This window comes from Archocentrus centrarchus, chromosome 5, assembly GCF_007364275.1.
Source record: "Archocentrus centrarchus isolate MPI-CPG fArcCen1 chromosome 5, fArcCen1, whole genome shotgun sequence".
NCBI lineage: Eukaryota > Metazoa > Chordata > Actinopteri > Cichliformes > Cichlidae > Archocentrus > Archocentrus centrarchus.
The window spans coordinates 11,645,193-11,665,711 of record NC_044350.1 but is presented as its reverse complement, the minus strand read 5'-3'; the positions used below and the strand labels follow the sequence as shown (position 1 = coordinate 11,665,711).

The 20,519-nt window shown below is 40.6% G+C and overlaps 1 protein-coding gene across 1 annotated transcript; it reads right to left on the bottom strand.

The window, feature by feature from the left end:
* Positions 1–1,217: 1,217 nt before the first annotated feature.
* On the bottom strand, positions 1,218–19,952 carry tnks1bp1 (tankyrase 1 binding protein 1). Its single transcript, XM_030730087.1, has 11 exons — positions 19,829–19,952; positions 16,925–17,926; positions 14,078–15,448; positions 13,087–13,633; positions 4,941–5,053; positions 4,387–4,474; positions 4,010–4,160; positions 3,771–3,898; positions 3,472–3,671; positions 3,282–3,367; positions 1,218–2,358 (listed from the first exon to the last, which is right to left on the bottom strand). Exons 2-10 carry the CDS (start codon positions 17,914–17,916, stop codon positions 3,292–3,294), a joined length of 3,666 nt encoding a protein of 1,221 aa, XP_030585947.1. The 5' UTR covers positions 17,917–17,926; positions 19,829–19,952; the 3' UTR covers positions 1,218–2,358; positions 3,282–3,291.
* Between the last annotated feature and the right edge of the window lie 567 nt (positions 19,953–20,519).

The window sequence follows — 20,519 nt, the reverse complement described above, 5'->3', positions numbered from 1 at the left end:
AATGACAGGAGCAGGAGGACTTGTAAAACACAAACGAAACTGTCATAAATAAAATCACTGACAAATTTTTAAGTGCACTTGATCAACTGCTTGTAATCTAATCAGCCAATCACATGGCAGAAACTCAGTGTATTTAGGCATGTAGACATGGTCAAGATGACCTGCTGAAGCTCAATCTGAGCATCAGAATGAGGAAAAAAGGTGATTCAAGTGACTTTGAATGTGGCATAGTTGTTGGTGCCAGACGGGCTGATCTGAGTATTTCAGAAACTGCTGATCTGCTGGGATTTTCCCACACAACCATCTCTGGGGGTTACAGAGGATGGTCCAAAAAAGACAAAATATCCAGTGAGCAATAGTTCACTGGGTGTAAATGCCTTGTTGATGTCAGAGGAAAATGGCCAGACTGCTTTGAGCTGATAGGAAGACAACAGTAACTGAAATAACCACTCATTACAACCAGGGTATGCAGAAGAGCATCTACAAACACCCGACACACTGCAGATGGGCTACAGCAGCAGAAGACTGCACCAGGTGCCACTCCTGTTAGCTAAGAACAGGAAACTGAGACTGCAATTCACACGGGCTCCCAAAATTGGACAACAGAAGACTAGGAAAATATTGCTGAGTCTTGATTTCTGTTGAAATATTCAGATGGTAGGGTCAGAATTTGACATAAATAGCATAAAAGCATGGATTTATCCTGCCTTTATAAATAGTTCAGGCTGCTGGTGGTGTAATAGTGTGGGGGATATTCTCTTGGCACACTTTGGCCCTACCTGAGTATTGTTACTGACCATGTCCATCCCTTTATGCACAGTGTACCTATCTTCTGATGGCTGTTTCCAGCAGGATAACGGACAATGTCACAAAGCTCAGATCATCTCAAACTGGTTTCTTGAACATGAAAATGAGTTCACAGAACTCAGATGGCCTCCAGTCACCAGATCTCAATCCAACAGAGCACCTTTGGGATGCGGTGGAGCGAGAGATTCACATCATGGATGTGCAGCCAACAAATCTGCAGCAACTCTGTGCAGCTATCATGTCAATATGGATCTATGCCATGAAGAAGTAAGGCAATTCTAAAGGTGAAAAGGGGGTTCAACCCAGTACTAACAAAGTGTACCTAATAAAGTGTCTGGTGAATGTATCTATGCTGCCTGAATATGTGCAATAGGGAGTTAAAGCCCTAAATCAAAACTCACACACTCAACTTCATTTCATAGAAAACTTTTTAATAAAATTCCCTCAATTTCCCTTTAACAGTAAGTTGATCAAAATAAATTCAGTTTTGATGACATTCATTCTTAAACATTAAAAAGGCACATAAAACCTCCAGCACATTATTGCATTTTTCTACTTTAAAGATTTTCTCTTATCTTTCTGATTCTGTTATTTCCCCCCCAATATCCTCTCAGCCCACTGTTGATGTTCTAACCAGCTAGCAGGTGTGTTAAACAAATCAGACAGTACTTAATTAAGTCTTGTGAGATCTCATTTTAAACAGTGGATAGGCACCAATGGTGTAACAAAATGAAGACAAGAAAAAAAAATCCCTGGATTCTGTCACTACAGTTTTTACTCTGTTGCTGTTTGGACGGTGATTAGCTAGAACTTTTCTTAAAGTGCTTCAAGCTTTACTTCAGATGTTTCGTGACTGGTTACATAATGTAAAAGGCATTTTGTACAATTAAAAACTAAATACACACAAGGTGCATTATTTATATTCAGCATTTCTGTACATATGTGTATCCTCATACTTGTCTTTCTGTGTTTGTAAGGACTTTTTTTTTTCACAAACCCACATTGAAGACACTTCTGCATTGTGAGAATCCAGGTTGGTTCTCACAACTTCAAAGGGCTCTTAAAAGGGTTTATACTTGATGGTATTAATAAGGTTAAAATTTAATTTGGACTATGATAAGAGTTGGGTTGGGATAAGGGGATAGGAAATGTGATCAAAGAGTGTCCTCACAACTATAAAAAGGCCTGACGTGCTTGAAGGTAGATACCCTGCTAAAGGCCTAGTGCCATCAGTCCCTGTCAGTATATGACAGCCTTACAAATTCACACAATCCAGTCAGACAGTCCATGACTTTGCTCAAAATGACACTGGTATTTGCTCTCCACTGAGCCTCTTACACAAAATTTCATGTAACATATACTTGGCATTAAAACATGACAGTCTCAGGCACGTAGACTTGGCATCATATTCCATTTAAAAGACATGTTCAGATAAAGAATGAATTCTCCTCCTGAACATCCCAGTGAAGGTACAAATAAGGCACTCAAAGTACAGAATGGAGCAGTCATGTCTGTCGGCAGCAGCAGCTGGGTTGAATGGCACCGTGTTTCCTAAAGGGTAGAAAAGATGCAGTAAGCTCAAATGGAAGCATTGAATATATTAAATTCATGCAGTATTAACATTAATAACATATAACATATTAATAACATGTGCTGGATGTGTTTATAAGTACTTTATACCTACGTATTTTTTCCCCGAGCTAGTCAAAACCTCAGTAATGTGAGGAGCAAAGTATGGCTATGTGTGTTATGGTTAATTCCACAGGCATGTTAAAAGCACATCCAGCACAGTAAAGTAGATTCAGGTACAGGATGTTTTTTTTTCCCCCCAGTGTGCAGTTCTCATCGTGATAGAAGAAAAAAACCTACAAAGATAATGGCCTGCTTCCTGATGCCCCCCTCCCCCCTTGTCTTTATTGGGTTAGTCAAAACCTGCCTTTAAAAAAAAGGAGAATGCTCCTGACAGCGTTGCCTCAAAATTTTAACCGTTCACTTGACTGTAGTATATTTATTCAGCAGTGCCACATTATGACTCACAAGAAAATATGGCCCTTTAAATAATGCTTCCACTCCCACAGAGATGCGTAGTGTAAGCCGAATGTTAAAAATGTCAAAATTTTCATGCCCATTTACAGCTGATCCTGTTAAGTCCCGTAATGATAAGCAATTCCCCAGCGATAAAATTGAATAGTTAGAAATAACTGAAATCTATGAAGTCACAAATCTGATGAAAAAAATAGAAGTCATCCAAAGAAGCATATCCACTGAAGACTGTTAGATGAAAAAAAGTCATTCTAAAAACCCTTGACCCCCATACTGACTACGAGCCATACAACAATGGAGGAACCCCTTTACTATAACCTTAAAAAGCTGCATATTAAAAGCTACAGTTACATGTTTGTATTCATTTTACTTATAAACAAAATTATATTTTAGCATGAAGCTAAAAAGACAAAAATCATGGCCTCACTCACCTCGATCTGGCTAAGTGTCACCCCCGTACTGACTCATCCGCTTCTTAGACTTCAGCTCTTGCAGCCAAGCAGGCGAAGAGGCACCACTGAATGACACAGAGGCGATATTTCAACAATTCTTTCCAAACATATCTGGATCATTTATCGATTCTTGTATTTTTTTGGTGAGCAGCCCTTCTTTCTTTCTTACCCTTGGTCCTTGCCACCTATGGGTGGCAGCACACGTGTAGCTCCTGCCAGATGAGCAGGCATGCGAGGAGAGCGTGGGAGCTCCGAGGGAGACGGTGCTACTTCTTCATCTTGATGTTCCTGCTCTTCTCTATCTTTGTTTTCTACGGTTTCCTCTTTCACTCCAGTTCCTCCGCCACCCGTTCTCTTTTTTAACTGAGCCTTAAAAAAGCAGATAAAGACCATCATATTACATCTCATTACATATAATGATTATCAAAAAACACATTGAAGCTGTTCTTGAGTGCTGCGAGAACTTACAAGCAGGTCTCCAGGACTCATGCCGGGAAACACTGGCACTCGCTGAGCTTGAGAACAGGCTACCTTTGGCTTAGGCTGTTCATCCTCAGAATCTGACTCCCTTTCTTTTGAAGGTGTTTCCTTTTCATCTGAAAACACGGAGATGAGTCAAAACAAGCCGTAAGTTCAATATCCTCAGCTGTCTTTTTACCACAGTTGCCTTCAAGTAGATTAGATAACATTACAAATACTCTAATAACCTGTGTCTGAGTCATGGGCCTTCAAGTCCACTGTTGGTTCCTTCTGAACGAACCCTGCACGGCGCACGCGTGACGGACGTGTTCGGATTAGCCTCTTTCCCAGATCTGCCTTGGATCTTTGTGCACTGGTGTCAAGGAGAGGAGCAGAACTCTGTACAGAGACACAGAGACAAAATCCAGCAATGAAAAGAAAACACTGTATCCACAAGCATGCGTTAACAGAAAGGCACATGCACAAACACACATTTTGTATGAAGGTAAATAAAACAACCAAGGAAACAAAGTAACAACCAAACTCCATGTTAATGTTTTGGCTGATGACACAGACATGAACTTGTCATAAATGAAAGGGGACAGTTGAGATACAACTAACTAACCTCAGGGAAAGGGGCCAACTCTGGCTCTTTCTGAGTATCATCAGCATCTTCAGAGACTTCAGGGACTTGGTCAGGGACTGGCTGTGGACTGAAGAAAACAAAAATGTAAGCACAGCTGAAGAAGAAAAGTCATAGGGTATTGCCAAAAAGCTTTTAGCTCAGTTAACTGTGTGTGTGCGTGCCTTTTTCACCACTTTTTTGAGCGTATGTGTTGAACTCTGTTAACCACAAGGGGGCACAGGGAGTGCTTGTGCATGCTTGACAGCACATTTTACTGTACAGCTGCATTTGGTTATGTTCTCACAAGATTTCTGTGCCTAAAAGACCTTTCAGAAGTCTAAATTCAGACATTTGGTCAAAGAAACAAACAAACAAAAAAAGTAAAGTTTTACAGGCTTGTGCATTATCACTGTTACACTGCATGCTTTGTTGTTGTGGGGCTTGTCGTTGTGAAGCCACATCTTCAGCACAAAATACAAAGAGTGACTCAAGCTACTTAAAGATATGACACTAAGTAGGATTTTTCCCCCCCTATTATGCAACCTCTTTCCTACCTGCTACTTTCAGGTGTTTCCTCCCAGACCCCATCATCCTGGTCTGGTTCAAAGTCTATCAAAGCATCAGTGTCCTTGTCTTCATTTGTTGTGGAGAAATTGTTGACTTGATCCTGTGAGATGGACACAACATTTCAGTTAAATTCAAAAGGAAAACACGTCATGCAAAAACCAGAGAAAGCTGTCAATACTGATAGTTTTAGCTAAATACCTTAATTCTAAACTTTTTTTTTTTAAATGTTCCTCTATGTTCTGTAAATTTGTGTATTAGAACTTTAAATTGTGGAGTTGAAACAGGGAAAACTAAACTGTGTGCTGAGCCAAAATCACCAACTACACAAAGAGGAAGGACCAGCCAAGCATGCGTCTTTTAATGAGCCAGTCACAGAGGCTGGGCTGTCCTCAATGAACACCGGGGGCATGTACATGCACGCACACACACTGGCACACACACCTATATGCCTCAACAGAGACAAACCAAACACGTTATGATGTCACACCCACACGGACTACATGCACCCACACACAAGCGTACACAGATGCACATAAACACATTCCAAACAAAAGGAACTACTGTGCGCTTCCTCGCAAACATTCCTTTAAGCTCACTTCATATTTTGCTGAGAGGCACATCCCAGTAGTGAGGCCAGATACTGTCACCTGGATACGAGACAACAGTTGAGTAAACATCTCGTCTCCTTTGTGAGGCCATTTATTACTCGGGATTCTCAGGGCAGCTTCATTTGCACAATGCCTGTTATCTGCCAGCATCACAGCACAAATGAATAGGCTTCTAGTGATTTTCCTATAAATGCAGTCCATTTTCAGATGCAGCGAAAAAACAAAGTCTACTTGTTTTTGTGAAGCAACGCATTTATCCCGCATCTACGCCACCTTTGCCACAAAGTTGCAGCTGTCAGTCACTAAACTTTAATGTTTCAATGTTAACTAATGCCTCCCAGGAAATACATTCTGCTGAGTTCAAAAAGAAACAAAATGCTTTTCCAAATATGCTGTTATTCCTGTTTGGCTGAATCACATGCACGCAACAGTTAAAGAGACAACGAGGAAATGGAACAAGCAGTCCACTTTTATTTTTGATTACACAAAAACAAAAAGAACAAGAAAGTTACTTTTGCTTGCTCCCTTGTCACCACAACAGGTAGCTCTGCATGGCTGACTGGCAGTGTGTTACACTGGATGTTCTGCCTGATGCAACCCTAAAGAGGATTTGTGTCTCTGGACGGAATTGGACCAGCAACCTTTCGCTTGCTAAGCAAATGTGTAAACCACTACAGTATGGAGGAGTTTTAGAAATTGAGAAAAAAAAAAAAAAGACGAAATTGCAGGCTTCACTTCAAATGCCAAAAAAGTCCTCCTGTGACTATAACTGAAGGTGTTTTCAACAAATATTAGATATTGGAAACATGTTTACAATTTGAGCAAACATACTGGAACAATTGCAAAGAAATCAAAGACACATCTGTGAATTGGAAAAGTATCCAATACTAATTTTCCTTTTATCTCTCTTTTGGTCTCTACCAACACACAAGGGAAATTTCTGGAGCAGAAGATATATTCTCCAATTAAATGTCATATTAACCTTCTGACCCCAACCCTAACCCCAAGTCTAACCTTAGACAATCAGAATATGTCATTTTTATTTTGTATTAAATTGTTCTCCAAAGTATTGGCAGTCAGGGAACAAATACAATGATTAATCTAACTGACAGACACTAAAAACTATTTATGTATATATATATATATATATATATATATATATATATATATATATATATATATATATATATATATATATATATATATATATACATATACATATTTTTTTTTTTTTTTTTAAGAAAGTCTCTTTCTTCTTTTTGAAAAACATAGGGTTAGGTTCAGGATTAGCACTGATGATGATTTAGATCTCAGAGGGTTAAATTAATCCAGATTTTCAGGTTTTCATTATGTGCCATAGAAATCTGGGGAACAGGAGACCCTGTGATATCAAGAAATTATCCCATATCTGCCCTGTAGTAGCTAAAATTGAGGGCCCTTTTTCCTTAAAGTGGCTGTTCCTCTACCTGGGTTTGTACTATATGAACCAGGGAGAGAGAGATTGTCCCCCACACAAAAAAATCCTGCTGGTCAAGCATGCTAGTGTCATTCCCAGGATTTTCCAACTTTTTAAAGATCCTTTTCCACAAAGAAAAAATCCCTCCTAACATAAATTTGCATTGCTAGATGAAAAATCATGTAGTGAAACAGATGCTGCTTTTTGACTCACTTTCCTACTGTTAACAGGATTTTTTTTCAGACTGCGTGCAACAAAATAAGACAAAAAAAGGTCTGAAGGAACATCAAGTTCTTCCCAGGCAGTGGAAAAGTTGTGCAGACTTTAGGGGGAAACACGGCTAATGAGCTACATATTCCACTGGATCCACTGCTAATATAAAAATACATGAGCTTTATTCAGTCCCAACTAGTAACATTTGAACATTTGGGATTAGGCCTTCTAAGCAGAGTCCATATCTACCATAACGGCTAAAAGCTCGACCTCTGTTTGTTAGTACAGCACGTGCTACTGAGGGTGGAGGATGTGCTGCACAAGTTAAGACAGAGTCTGCTTTATTATAGCTTACCTGCATAACATTTTTGTCACGGTCAGTGAAATGTATAATGTGTTTGCAGCTAAGTGGAGAGAATAAGCACAACTAACTGAGGATGATCAACAATCCAGTTCAGGACAACTATGAAGGACTGTCAACACAACATCCCTGCCAATGAATCAAAGTGATAGATCATCAAATTAAGGGGAAATAAAAACTTGAGAGGTCCTTTTTTCTTCAGCATGTTTCTCCTGTACAACCACATGTATGATAAAGGCACTGAGAAATTTACATAATATATACTTAAATATAGCAATACTATATAAAATGTTCTTGGTGCCAAAAACCTGAGAGGACTTCCAGTAGAATCTAGTATTATGATATAATGTAATGAGATGCAATGACATACAATGGAAGGAAAACAAAAGGAAAAATGGGATTAACTAAGAAGCCGGCATTGAGCCAAAGGCGGCCAGCTTGAACAAAAGTCAGCTGCAGATATGGAAGTGACACACAAACAACAACAATTAGATAAACCTTGTCTAAGTGTGTCACACTTTGTTATTGTCCAGTGCTTTATCTCTGACACACACCACAGACAGGGAGGGAAAGGGCATGGCTGCACACTGATAAAAAAAAAAAAATACAAGCAGAAAACTTCATCAGATAGCTCTGTCCTTCCTGAAACACAGTCACTGTGTGCTGCACTCCCTATTTAGATTTGCATGGTTATCTTTTAACCCATAGCCATGGAAATATTGGACTGGGTAATGACTTACAGCTCTGGAGCAAAAAAACTCTCTCTTTGACAAAAACTCTCCCTAAAAGCTGCTGTGTTTGCTATACTTTGATCATTAACTCCTTTACAGTAACTCCTTTAAAGAGAGTTACTGTAACTGTATACTTTACTGGGTTACTACATCAGCTCTTACAGAACAGGCTTCAGTGGCTCTCCTCTGGAAAGTCTGACGACCTCTGATGGAGAAACGATGCAGGGATCTCCTGCTGCGTCTGGCAAAGCTACGGAGTGGTGACATGGCTCTCTGAAATCTTCCTCCCTCATTTCTACCTTCCTCGTCTTCTTCTTCTTCTTTATCATCCTCATCCTCCGCCTGCTTCTCCTGGCCCCACACAAACTCCAGCGCTCCTTGCAAGGACCGTCGTAGGCTGCCCACCCAGCCTGCCACCTGGAGCTGGGCGGCCGACAGTTTTCCTCCAAAGTACTGCATGCTCGAAAAGCTCACACAGCTGGCTGCACTGAGATCACCATGGGAACTGGGTCACCAGAGAAACTGAGGTTCAGTTTTGTTAGAGATGATAGGATTTTATGGGTGAGTCAGAAAGCTGGGTCTGTGATCCAGCTTTCAATTGACATTTTAAGCAAGCAGAAGGTATGCACAGGACACGTTTGTAGAAAGAAGCTTTCTGACATCACAGAAGACAAAACATAGTCCATCTTTCATTTGAAAGGAATACTTTATCTCTCTACATATTTTCATGCTTCGGCTCACACTAACTTCCTGTAACAGTCAATTATTTGCTGTCAGTAAAGAAGTAAATAGTCCGGCCAGCCATGTGTTTGCACTGTGACAACACTATTCCACTGCCACATTAACTATGATGGATGTGAAACAGCGGTGTCCCAAAGAAAGATCTTCCCATCATCAAGTTAGCATCCATTTAAAAGACAAACTGGCTGAAGGCCCCATCAAAAACTCCCCTTTCTCATCGCTTTGGAAGCAAAAAGAGCTGAGAAGGTTTCAGTCTAAAGTTGAAAATTTATGTCTTTTTTATGCGCACTCCTTTATCTCTTTGACTAAAACCTAACCACGTACATCCCAGTTCACAAAAAAAAGAGAAAAAGCATGAAAAAAAAAAAAAAATCACATGGGAAACATCTGACACTCCAAACATCCAAAGGCAAGTACAGAGAGGCAACCCTTTATCTCCGTCAGACCTGAGTGATTTCAGAGAACGGCAACACAATGCGGAGGTCTGTGCTCGGATGTGGAAAATCCCCGAGGGAAGTAGGAAAGGTGCGGCCAGCTGGGCCAAGGTGCTTTCTGTACCTCCCTCCGCTGTTCTCTTCCTGTAGGTAAATGTGGGCAATGAATGAACCAGGTCTTTGTGACAGAAAAAGGCAAATGAAGCAACATAAATCACAAAGACTCCTGAAAGGGTGAGGAATACCTAGAAGAAATAATAGGCAGTAGATGTGAACTTTCTTCTCTGGTGGTTAGCCCATCCTCTTTTTTTGTGTGTATGTGTGCCAGAGAATATGTGTGTGTTTGTGTGTGCAGGAGGGGGGGTGGGGGTGTGAGGCACTCTCTCTCAAAACAGGGTGGAGAGATTGAGAGACAGAGACAGAGACAGAGACAGAGAATGAGAGCAGACATGGGCACCATGTATGGTCATTCTTATATCCTGCTCTGCTGGACAGATCCAAAAGAAGGCATGCTGACCACATAGCACCTAGGCTCTTCTTGCTATCAGATCCCAGCATCATATGTCTGCCTTTCTTTTAGTCAGAAGCCTGAATGAGGCTGCACGGTTGGCTGCACACCTTGTGTTTACCTAGTAAACATTTCCTTCGATCTGCTTTGATAAATGAAAAGCATTCATGGGTTTCATTTTGAGATTATTGCATCAAAAAGGAAAGAAAAAAATACACTTCAGTGTTACAGTGGTCTTGATATGGGACTGTAAGGTGCCTTAAATGAGATAAAGTTTGTCATTTCTGCAGTGCAGGGCAAGGAAGTGCAACTTCAAAGAGCAGCAGCGCCACTCAGTGGTGAAAACAAGAAGCTACTCACACAGACGGGACAAGCAAAGCAACAAATCATATAGCCTTTACCGCAGCCAGGCGGTTGCTTACATTGCCCAATATATCACAGGTTATGTATGTTAGGGTTTGCTTGCTACAGCACTGACGCAGCAAACACAAACACTCACTCACAATCCAGGGATAATGTTTCCCTTAAGTCTGCAAAAATGTTGCATGTTCCAACAGGCAGTGAGCCTATCTATCTTCAATGTCATATCTCTGGCAGTCCTGCTCTCATGAGGTGCAAAGAGCTCTGCTCAGCTTGAATTTTTAAAAATATTTATTCCAGTGCCAAAATTTAACATCCGTTCACTTTTGTTATCTACTTGCCCCGCCACCTACAACAGCAGTTCCAAAAAAAGTTGGGATGTTCGTAGAAACAGAAACATTTAAAGTTATATTTAAATAAAAAGTCATACAAAGACAGCATATGAAAGGTTGAACCAGAAACTTTTCTTCTGGGTAACGTGTTATCAGCAACGGCTTTTAAACGAGATTGAGACAGAGTCAACAAAAGCATTAAAAAAAAAACAAGTCTAGTGCTAAAATACCCACTTGTTAATGGTTATCAGTAACATAAATGGGCATAAAAAGACCATCTAAGACAAACTGACCATTTCAGGCAGGGCTTCACCACTAACAAGGGGACAGTTCAGCAATGTGAGAATAATATTTCTCAACATAAAATTGCATAACACTATTAAAAGTTGCTCACATGAGACAACAGTGAAAAACACAGCAAGAATTCAGCAGCAGACCTGAAAGAACACAGATTGTTGCTGCATTCACAAACTCGCCATTCATGGGCTAAAGAGAAGTGAAAACCTGTTTGTGGTCTGACCAATTAAAATTTGATATTTCATCAGCACACAGTCTGTGCATCTGTGATGTTATGCATTAGTGCACATGACCTTATACCTTATTTCACCAAAACAATCCCAGAGTGGGTGCTAAATTGCAGCACAGACCTGTAACCCTTGGAAAACATCCCGCAGCTTGTAAAATGAAAACCATGACACGTGTTTTGCTGCTGTGGCCACTTTTTTTTTTTTTTTAGGTTGATGCCGTCGAGTTCAAAATGAGCACGTATTTTTCAAAAGCATCGAAACATTTTTGGAACACGGGGTTGTATTACCTGGCATAAGGACTGACATCGAGGTAACATTTTCCTGCAACACTCAGCCCAGCTGATTGGGTTACTTCCGTCAAAGTGTATAGTGATCAAGTTCACACTGCAGCTGTACTGTAATTTCAGCGTCACTCTGAATATGAACCAAAACAAAAAATAAACTTTTTTTGTGTGTTTTTTCTGCATTTTGCAGAATAACCACTTTCATGCTGAGGGTTAGATAAGATCAGTGCCAAATCTATTAATAACACAGCATTATAACTGAAAAATGGCTATCCAAAAAAGATATGACTTTTGAACTTGTGGCCATTAAAGATACTGGTTGGTAGTTTATTTATTCCTGCACACAGCCAGGGTAGCTGTTTCCAGCTCTTGTGGTAAGCTATGGTAATTGATAACTGCCATTATGCATCCTACAGACATGACTGCAGTATTCATTTCCTCATGAAACTCTCTGAAAAACAGAATAGAAATGTTTTGGTTTCCAAAATGCTGAACCACACTTTTAGATAGCACTTCATATTACATAATTTTATAAATTTACCGCTCCACTACTACCCAAATTTGCTTACAATCTGGTAATAATATTACAAGAGCTGTCAAACGGAAAGATGTGACAGCAGGTCACATCTTTCCGTTTGACATCTCCATGGCACAGACACAGAAACATGCCGTCCACTTGCTTTAGCCAGAGTGTGATTCAAACACTTCACAAAAACTTCACAGGCTCATATTTACCCATATTTATGTGAAATGCTTCTTTAAAATGCTTGCAATGCCTCTACTTAAAAAGCAATGTTTTTTTTTTTAAGTACAAAATAAAAACAGAAGACAGCGAAGGCAGACAGTCACTGGAATAGACAAACAGGAAGTCATAATCTTGCTTCCTGCCAGCATAACTTTGCACTGTCATCACACTTTTTTTAATCTCACACTTACCACAATGATTGGCACTCATTTGAGAGCACAAACTTGAACAATGCACATCCACGGCTAACCTCACCCTAGCTTCTTTGATGTCTCTCACTGTGATATAAGACGTAATCACTTCAAAGGGGGAAGATGGTACTACTGAGAAGCATAAAGTTAGATTTCAGGTCACACCTCCACTCAGAAAACGTGACTTTTACCTTGAGTAAATGTAGCTTGCATTCATTTGCTGGAGACTTATTCTCATCGTATGCTGAACCCAGCCTTACTTTATGAGGTCAATTTTGGAGTCTTGCTTTTTATAGTTAAAAAGAAGGAGGCTCCCCAGTTGAGTTAACATGAGTAATACAAGTACACACACGCATCTAGATAGTCATGAGTTCTTAAGCAGTGACTTAACCATGCTGAAGCAAGTATGACAAGATATTTCTCTCCTCGTGTTACAGGAATGCCAAGCAATGTGCAGGTGCATGTGAGGTGTGTATGGTTGCCAGGTTGATATGATTCAGTGGCAAAATAACCGCATTTACTAGTGGTGCACACCCCTGTTTCTGTACTGAAGCTTTCATATAACCATAGTGATGTCCATAAAATCTTATCAACCACGACAGAAATAAAAATCAAGTCACAACCTAACCAAATGGGACTGACCTCTTGCTCATCTTCTTGTTTCACCTCGTACTCGAGCTCTGTCTCTGTCCCCTCCTCTTCGTTCACCTCTAGAGAGATGAGCTGCTCCACTTCTGGCTCATTTTTTGTTTCCTCCACCTCTTCTCTCTCCTCCAGGGCAGGTGTATTCACATGCTGGGCTGGTTTTTCCACCTCGTCCTCCTCAGTTTTGACATCCAGGGACACCAGCTCCTCCACTTCTTCTTTGTCCATAAAGTCAACCCAGCTAGTTCGGAGAACTGGACTAGATTCTATTTTAGGCAATGAGGTCACTCTCACTGGTTTGACTGAAAAATCATCAAATTCTATGTCGAGCAGAGGCTGTTTGACCGAGAAGTCATCATAAACAATGTCAATTAGACTCTCTGTGGGCTCATAGGTATTTGGTAAGAGGGGATATGGTGATTCTGACTTCTGACTTTGTCCTTCTCTCTCAATCTGTCTCGTCTCCTCATCTCTCTCTTTTTCTGCCTTTGTCAGCCTCTCCATCTCTTCTTTTTCCTGTTGCATTTTCTTCTCCATCTCTGTTCTTTCTTTCTCAATCTGTCTCTTTCTTTCCTCTTCCCTTTTCTCCTCTTCTCTCTGTTTCTCTAATAGCCTCAGCCTCTCAATCTCTTCCTCTTTTTCTCGTTGCATTTTTCTCTCCATCTCTATTCTTTCTTTTTCAATCTGTCTCTTTCTTTCCTCTTCCTTTCTCTCCTCTTCTCGCTGTTTCTCTAATAGCCTCAGCCTCTCCATCTCGTCCTCTTTTTCCTGTTGCATTTTTCTTTCCATCTCTATTCTTTCTTTTTCAATCTGTCTCTTTCTTTCCTCTTCCCTTCTCTCCTCTTCTCGCTGTTTCTCTAATAGCCTCAGCCTCTCCATCTCTTCCTCTTTTTCCCGTTGCATTTTTCTTTCCATCTCTATTCTTTCTTTTTCAATCTGTCTCTTTCTTTCTTCTTCCCGTCTCTCCTCTTCTCTCTGTTTTTCTAACAGCCTGAGTCTCTCCATTTCTTCCTCTTTTTCCCGTTGCATTTTCTTCTCCATCTCTATTCTTTCTTTTTCAATCTGTCTCTTTCTTTCCTCTTCCCTTCTCTCCTCTTCTCTCTGTTTTTCTAATAGCCTCAGCCTCTCCATCTCTTCCTCTTTTTCTCGTTGCATTTTTCTCTCCATCTCTATTCTTTCTTTTTCAATCTGTCTCTTTCTTTCCTCTTCCCTTCTCTCCTCTTCTCTCTGTTTTTCTAATAGCCTCAGCCTCTCCATCTCTTCCTCTTTTTCTCGTTGCATTTTTCTCTCCATCTCTGTTCTTTCTTTTTCAATCTGTCTCTTTCTTTCTTCTTCCTTTCTCTCCTCTTCTCTCTGTTTTTCTAATAGCTTAAGTCTTTCCATTTCTTCCTCTTTTTCCCGTTGCATTTTTCTCTCCATCTCTATTCTTTCTTTCTCAATCTGTCTCTTTCTTTCCTCTTCCCTTCTCTCCTCTTCTCTCTGTGTTTCTAATAGCCTCAGCCTCTCCATCTCTTCCTCTTTTTCCTGTTGTATTTTTTTCTCCATCTCAATTCTTTCTTTCTCAATCTGTCTCTTTCTTTCTTCTTTTCTTCTCTCCTCTTCCTTCAGCCTCTCCTGTTCCCTCTCCTCCTTCTCTTGTTTAATTTTCTCTTCTTTCTGTATTGCCCTCTCCTCTTCCTTAAGCCTGTGCTCTTCCTGCTGTCTTGCCTTTTCTTTTTCTCTCTCTTCTTCATCTCTTTTCTGCTCCTTTTCTAACATAAGTTTTGCTTCTTCTTTCTCCTCTGCTTGCCGTCGTTCTTCAAATTCCAGATGTTTCAATCTTTCTTCTTCTTGACTTTGACTCTCGTCATAATTTTTCTGTAGAATTCCTACTCTTTTATAGACTGGCATTGTAACGGGGACATCCTCCTCAGGAGTATCCCCAGGACCCTCTTCTTCTTCTTCTTCTTCTTCTTCTGCTTCTTCTTCTTCTTCTTCTTCTTCTTCACTGTCAGAATCAGAATCTGAGCCTAGGATCAGCGGAGGACTACCATCATCGCTCTGCACAGTACCAAAGCGAACAGAGCGACGTCTGACATTCTTCTTTTGTACGTCTTCACTCAGGTTAGGGCTGCACAATTGGAGGTCACTCTCTGATGATTTGTTTTGCTCTTCTGGTGTCTTTGCTGCACTTTCCAATGACTTCTCTTCACTATGAGCATTTTTTAATGTTTCCATTGGGAGCTTTGTTGGTTCTTCAGCAGGTGAGACCTTTGAAGGCAGGTCCACAGTCGGATTCGGCGGCAGCTCTTGGGCAGAAGGTTTGAAAATTGAGGTTTTGGATATTTTCACTGATGTTGGAGAAGTCACAGACTCAAAGCTGTGGAAAAGATAACAATCATAGTTATTCATTGTGAAAAACAGAGTTTTGATTTGATGATGACTTTTTTGTTCTCAAAATTAAAGCAATCTAGCTATTGTACCACAGGGAATACAAACACAAATGAGAAACTTTGGTGGGTTGTTTCTAGAGATTAGCATTAAAGTAACAAACAACAACTAGAACTAGAGATACATCAGAAGACTGACACCACCCTGTGCGTACAGCTGTCTGTACATTAAATACAAAGCAGATGCTAAGCTTAGTGTAGCACTGGAGTAACGGCCACTTACCACCCCGAAAGTCCGTAAAATAACACTTTGCACCTCACTTTTAATGCACACAAACTCGGCTTTAATGTTGACAAGTTTAAAAGTTTTACAAGGAGCAATTTCTTGGATCTATTTCTTGTTCAGACCAGTGACTTTCCCAAGTCTTCACTGGTTTGCTGGCAACCTCACAAGAATCCAGGAAGCATGTGGCATATTTATGATATCCAGCATTAGGCCATAGAGTGGTATTTATCTAACCCAGCTGTCAGCATTAGCATAAATTGCCTGGAAATTGTGAGCATTTCTGGGTACTTTATGCTTTAAAAGGTCTTCACCCAGTTAAAAAAACCATGCTTTTACTAATCTACCTTAGTGTCTAGTCATTCAAATAGTCATGATGTCATTTACACGCTGTCAGAACTGTTTCGGAGTAGATAATGTGTCTTCAGTACATGCAGTACTAGTTCCACTGAAAACTGACAGTGAGAAATCTCAAAAACAGTGAAGATGGAGATTTTCTGAAGAGATTACTTTAAATTTTCATAAATGTGATTTTTAATACTGTAAGAAACACAATTAAAATTCCATTAACATCTATTGTAGTTGGAACACCGGACTTCTAATCGCAAAATTCACACCCTGCAGTAGCCTAGTTTGCTCACTTATCTAACCTTGGTTATTTGAGGACATAAATCTGGCCACAGTGTCGATACTGCAGCAGTATTTTTCATTTACCACGCCCAGATTACTCTCTAGACACACTGAACACAGAGGAGAATGAAGACAGCAACACTCAAACTTTCCTTCCTCAACAGTTCTAGACTTGCACTCTTGCTACAAACGCTCACAGAAACTAAAAGCTGCCATCACTCACACTAGAGACGCATTCTATCAACTCCTATTTGCAATGCCTAAATAAGAAACCCCTGTATATGTTCTCGATTCCAAGCCACGAAGATAAAAAATAAAACCTAAGAGGAATTAGTTTTATCCATTATACATTTGCTCATCCTGTTGAAAGGAAAGCCCCCAAAAAGCAACAAATAAATCACATTTAAGGTTAAAGTTTCTTAGTCATAAATCATCTACACCTGATCAGCAAAGATGGGCTTTAGCTCTGAGGCCACACTTACAAATGAATGTTAATTTCCTTTTATTCGTGTCTAATCTTGTCACCAAACATAAACAGCACAGTCTTACTTACCTCTTGGAGTGTGCCGGGGATGCAGCCTGAGGCTTCTTCTCTGTTTTTGGACCCTCAGAACTTGTTTCTGCTGCCCAGTTTTTGATGCGCTCCTTCACCCCTCCTATGCCATCTAAAATTTCTGGCTCCTCTCTTTTCGGCATGACCTCGGGTCTCGACCTCGAGTCAAACAGTTGACTGATTCTGCGTTTTATACTGTTTCTTCCACTGTAATCCTCTTTCAGTAAACTTTCATCACTCTCTCTGTTTGAAGGCTCTGGTACTGCCTGCTTCTGCTCTGGAGCAGACGACACTGCCTTATTTGAATCGCTTTTGGTGTTGGCTGTAGTGATGGCTGTAATAGGCTGCGGGGGCAGAATCGGACCACCTGACTCAAACTTTGAGGTGAGCTTCGTGGACAGACGCTTCCTAGCACCACCCCAATGAAAGGTTTCATCAGTTGAAGGGGAACCGTTGCTGCCTGAGTGTTCCAGCATTTGGACCGCAGAAGCCTGGGTTTCTTCTTCCTTCTTTTTTCCATCTTTCTGCTCTGAGTTAACTGCAACTAACTCTGGCTCCCCAGGAGCGCTGTGGTTTGTTTGGACGACATCATTTTTCTGGACAGGCTCAGTTTTTGCTGTCTCCTTAGGTGGACTGGTTTGTGAGGCTGATTTTAATACACTAGAATCTTTTGAAAGAGTTTCCTCTTTTTGCGGACCTGCTTCACCAGCTTCAGTTGGTTTTGGTTGACTTTTGGTGACCACACTTTGAGAGCCTGGTTTGGAATTTGAGGTGGCAGTTGGTTGAGACGGTTTCTGAGCAACGGTGGTCAAAGTCGGTTTGGAGACACCTGTACCCTCTGACTTTTGAGTTTTCGGGGGGGACGTCTTTGGGGCATGAATGGAGCGGATGGCGGTGTTCCTCTGCAAAGAGAAGGGCTTAGGAACGAGCGCAGGTTTGGGGGCCAGGCCTGGCTTGGGATTTGACTTGGGGACCTCAACGGAGCTCTCCATGGCTGAGTCGCTGAAAGAGGAGTAGAGTAAAGAACAGAACATGTTTAGCTACAGCAAACTTTATTGAAATTTACTTTAATGAAGACCATTTTACACTCACAACAGAGAAAGCCAGTTGGTTATGTTGTTACGAAGAAGACTAGAAAAATCTGGTTTGTCTAGATTTTTCAAAGTGCATTACCACTGCAGAAGCAAAGAGAAACTAATCAATCATTCTGAATAAACACCAGCAAGTATGAAAAATCTTCCTGCTGGTTTCTTTGATATTTTCTCCTGCAGGTCTTTGATTTGATCTTTTGATAACATAAAATGCACTGAGCCTTTCCTGGATTTCTTTTCCCTTCAAAATTAAACCAACTTTCTCACATAGTGAAGATCTGACTGCTGTCACTGTCATTTCTTTTCAACCTGTGATGGCTCATCTTGATTGAGGATGTTTAATCACACATAAAATGGGAAACTAAAATTAATTGATTGAGAATGAGCCAGATAAACTGCTGTAAATAGGTCCACATGATAACATTTACAGATTTTAAGTGTTACAGAGTTATTAAAGTTGAATTCAGCTGGAAGTGAGCCAAGTGAGCATTTGAAAGTAAAACTAATTGAGATCAAAAGAGGCAGGTAGGGGACACACAAAGATTGGAACATCCCACCTATCTACAATACAATATACAGAACTGCCACAGTCAAACTGGAGCTCTCATTGATCTGAAACCACTAGAAGATAAACAAACTGTAACTGTCCTGAGACCTGTCACATGATCATTTTGGCCAACAGAAATGGTCTCCCCTCACAAAAGGGCCAAATTTACACACCGTGTGAAAAAGATAACAGTAATGCAATATGTGACCAAATCTGCTACACTAAATACCACAGGCATTGTGTGCTGCATGTCATCTGGTTTGTCCTGTAAGACTTAAACCGGTATCTCCACGCCCTGCAGTTTTAAAACTTTCTACACTAACTAGTACAACTTTACCAACTAAATGCTTACTGAGCCGTTCTCATGCCATCGATCTGCAGCCAGTTTGTATAAACTGTTTTGATTCCAAACAACAGTATGTGTGCACTTAGATATTTTTGCAGGGGGTATGCACTGTCAATTTCCTTTATTTTTATTTTTTTGCTACACTAAAAAAAAAAAAAAAAAAACCTGCACCTCTGGGCGTGCAAGATATTGTGTAATGGGATCAGGTTGGACTACAGCTGTGTGAACCACCCAGTGAGGTTTTTTTTTAAGTGTCCTATTTACCCCCCCAAATTCCTAAGAAACAAACATTGCTAAGCAGAAAAAGCTGCTTCTGATAGATGACTTTATGCTCTTGCTTATTTTAGTGGGTTTCACAGGTTTTGCACAGAAGATCATTCCCCTGCAGCACTCTGCTTGCAGGCTTTGAACTTTCTTTATCTCTGTTTGCCTTTAGTGCCTGTTACCGTGTCAAGGCTACACTGCTGGCTGCGTTTCGTTTTGTTCGTTTCTTCTCTAAGTGATGCTGTGACAGCCCGCTTAATCTGGCGTCAGTTCAGTCTCCAAGAGCCAAACGTCGCGATTTAACGACTCGACCTGTTAAATCAGCGTTACACCCGTATGTTTGTTAATAAGTTACTAATGGACGCTTCAGTGATGAACTCCGAGCCGCTGAACCAGCTCAGTGTCAACAGAAAAATTAACAAAGAAAGGCGATATAAATGAAATGAAAGTCATTAGAGCCTGGGTGCTGTGGACACAACTCTTTTGTGAGGATGCGAGTATTCATATTTACAAAGCTTGGAAAACACTCATTACACTGTCACAACGATTGTGCACCTGCCCCAGCTGACCTTTCCCATCAGTAAGAGATCAATATTAGCAGTTAGCTTTATAAAGTTTTGTTTTGTTTTGTTTTTTTAATGTGTATGTGTGTTTACCTCTCGTTTTCACGAAGTCATAAAGGTGGAAGGGGAGGAAGGAAGCGGGAAGAAGATACAAAAGAAAACTGTTCCTCCGTTTCCCGTGATCGTCTCGCCTGCTGAGCTGTTTTCAGACTGTGTGTGTGTGAGTGAGTGTGTGTGGGGTTTTTTTTTTCAGCTCATTCACACCAACAAGACGTCAGGGTGCTTCTCCACCCGGCAGACACTCCCTCTGCCCGCCTCAGCCCGAGTCGGAGCCACGCTCCCTCGAAAAACACGGAGAGGCCGGAAGGGGCGGGGCTTCACTTCAAAATAAAAGCGCACTGAGCGGTGTTGCGCGTCCAGAAGTCGTTTTGGTTGAAAGAGATGTTTTAATCAGTATAAGATTGGTTTCAGTTTGGGCAGTAAAGCAGGTCTGAGAAGCAAAAGGGCTGGGCAAAGCCTTTAAAATTTGGATCAGAAAAATAAACTTATAATCGAGCGTGTTTATAACTGTATTTAACATAACATGCCAGCACCAATTGATAATTTAACTGCTTTGAAGCATATCTGTCACCAGTTACATGGTAATGAAAATAAAATATTTTAGGTGGCATTTCACTATCTTATAAAAGGTATGGATCACGAGTGAAATGAGAAATTTTCCTTGAATGCTTTGGATTCTGTTTTTTAAAGTTTCCATATAATAATTTTCAGTACTCCGCTTTTT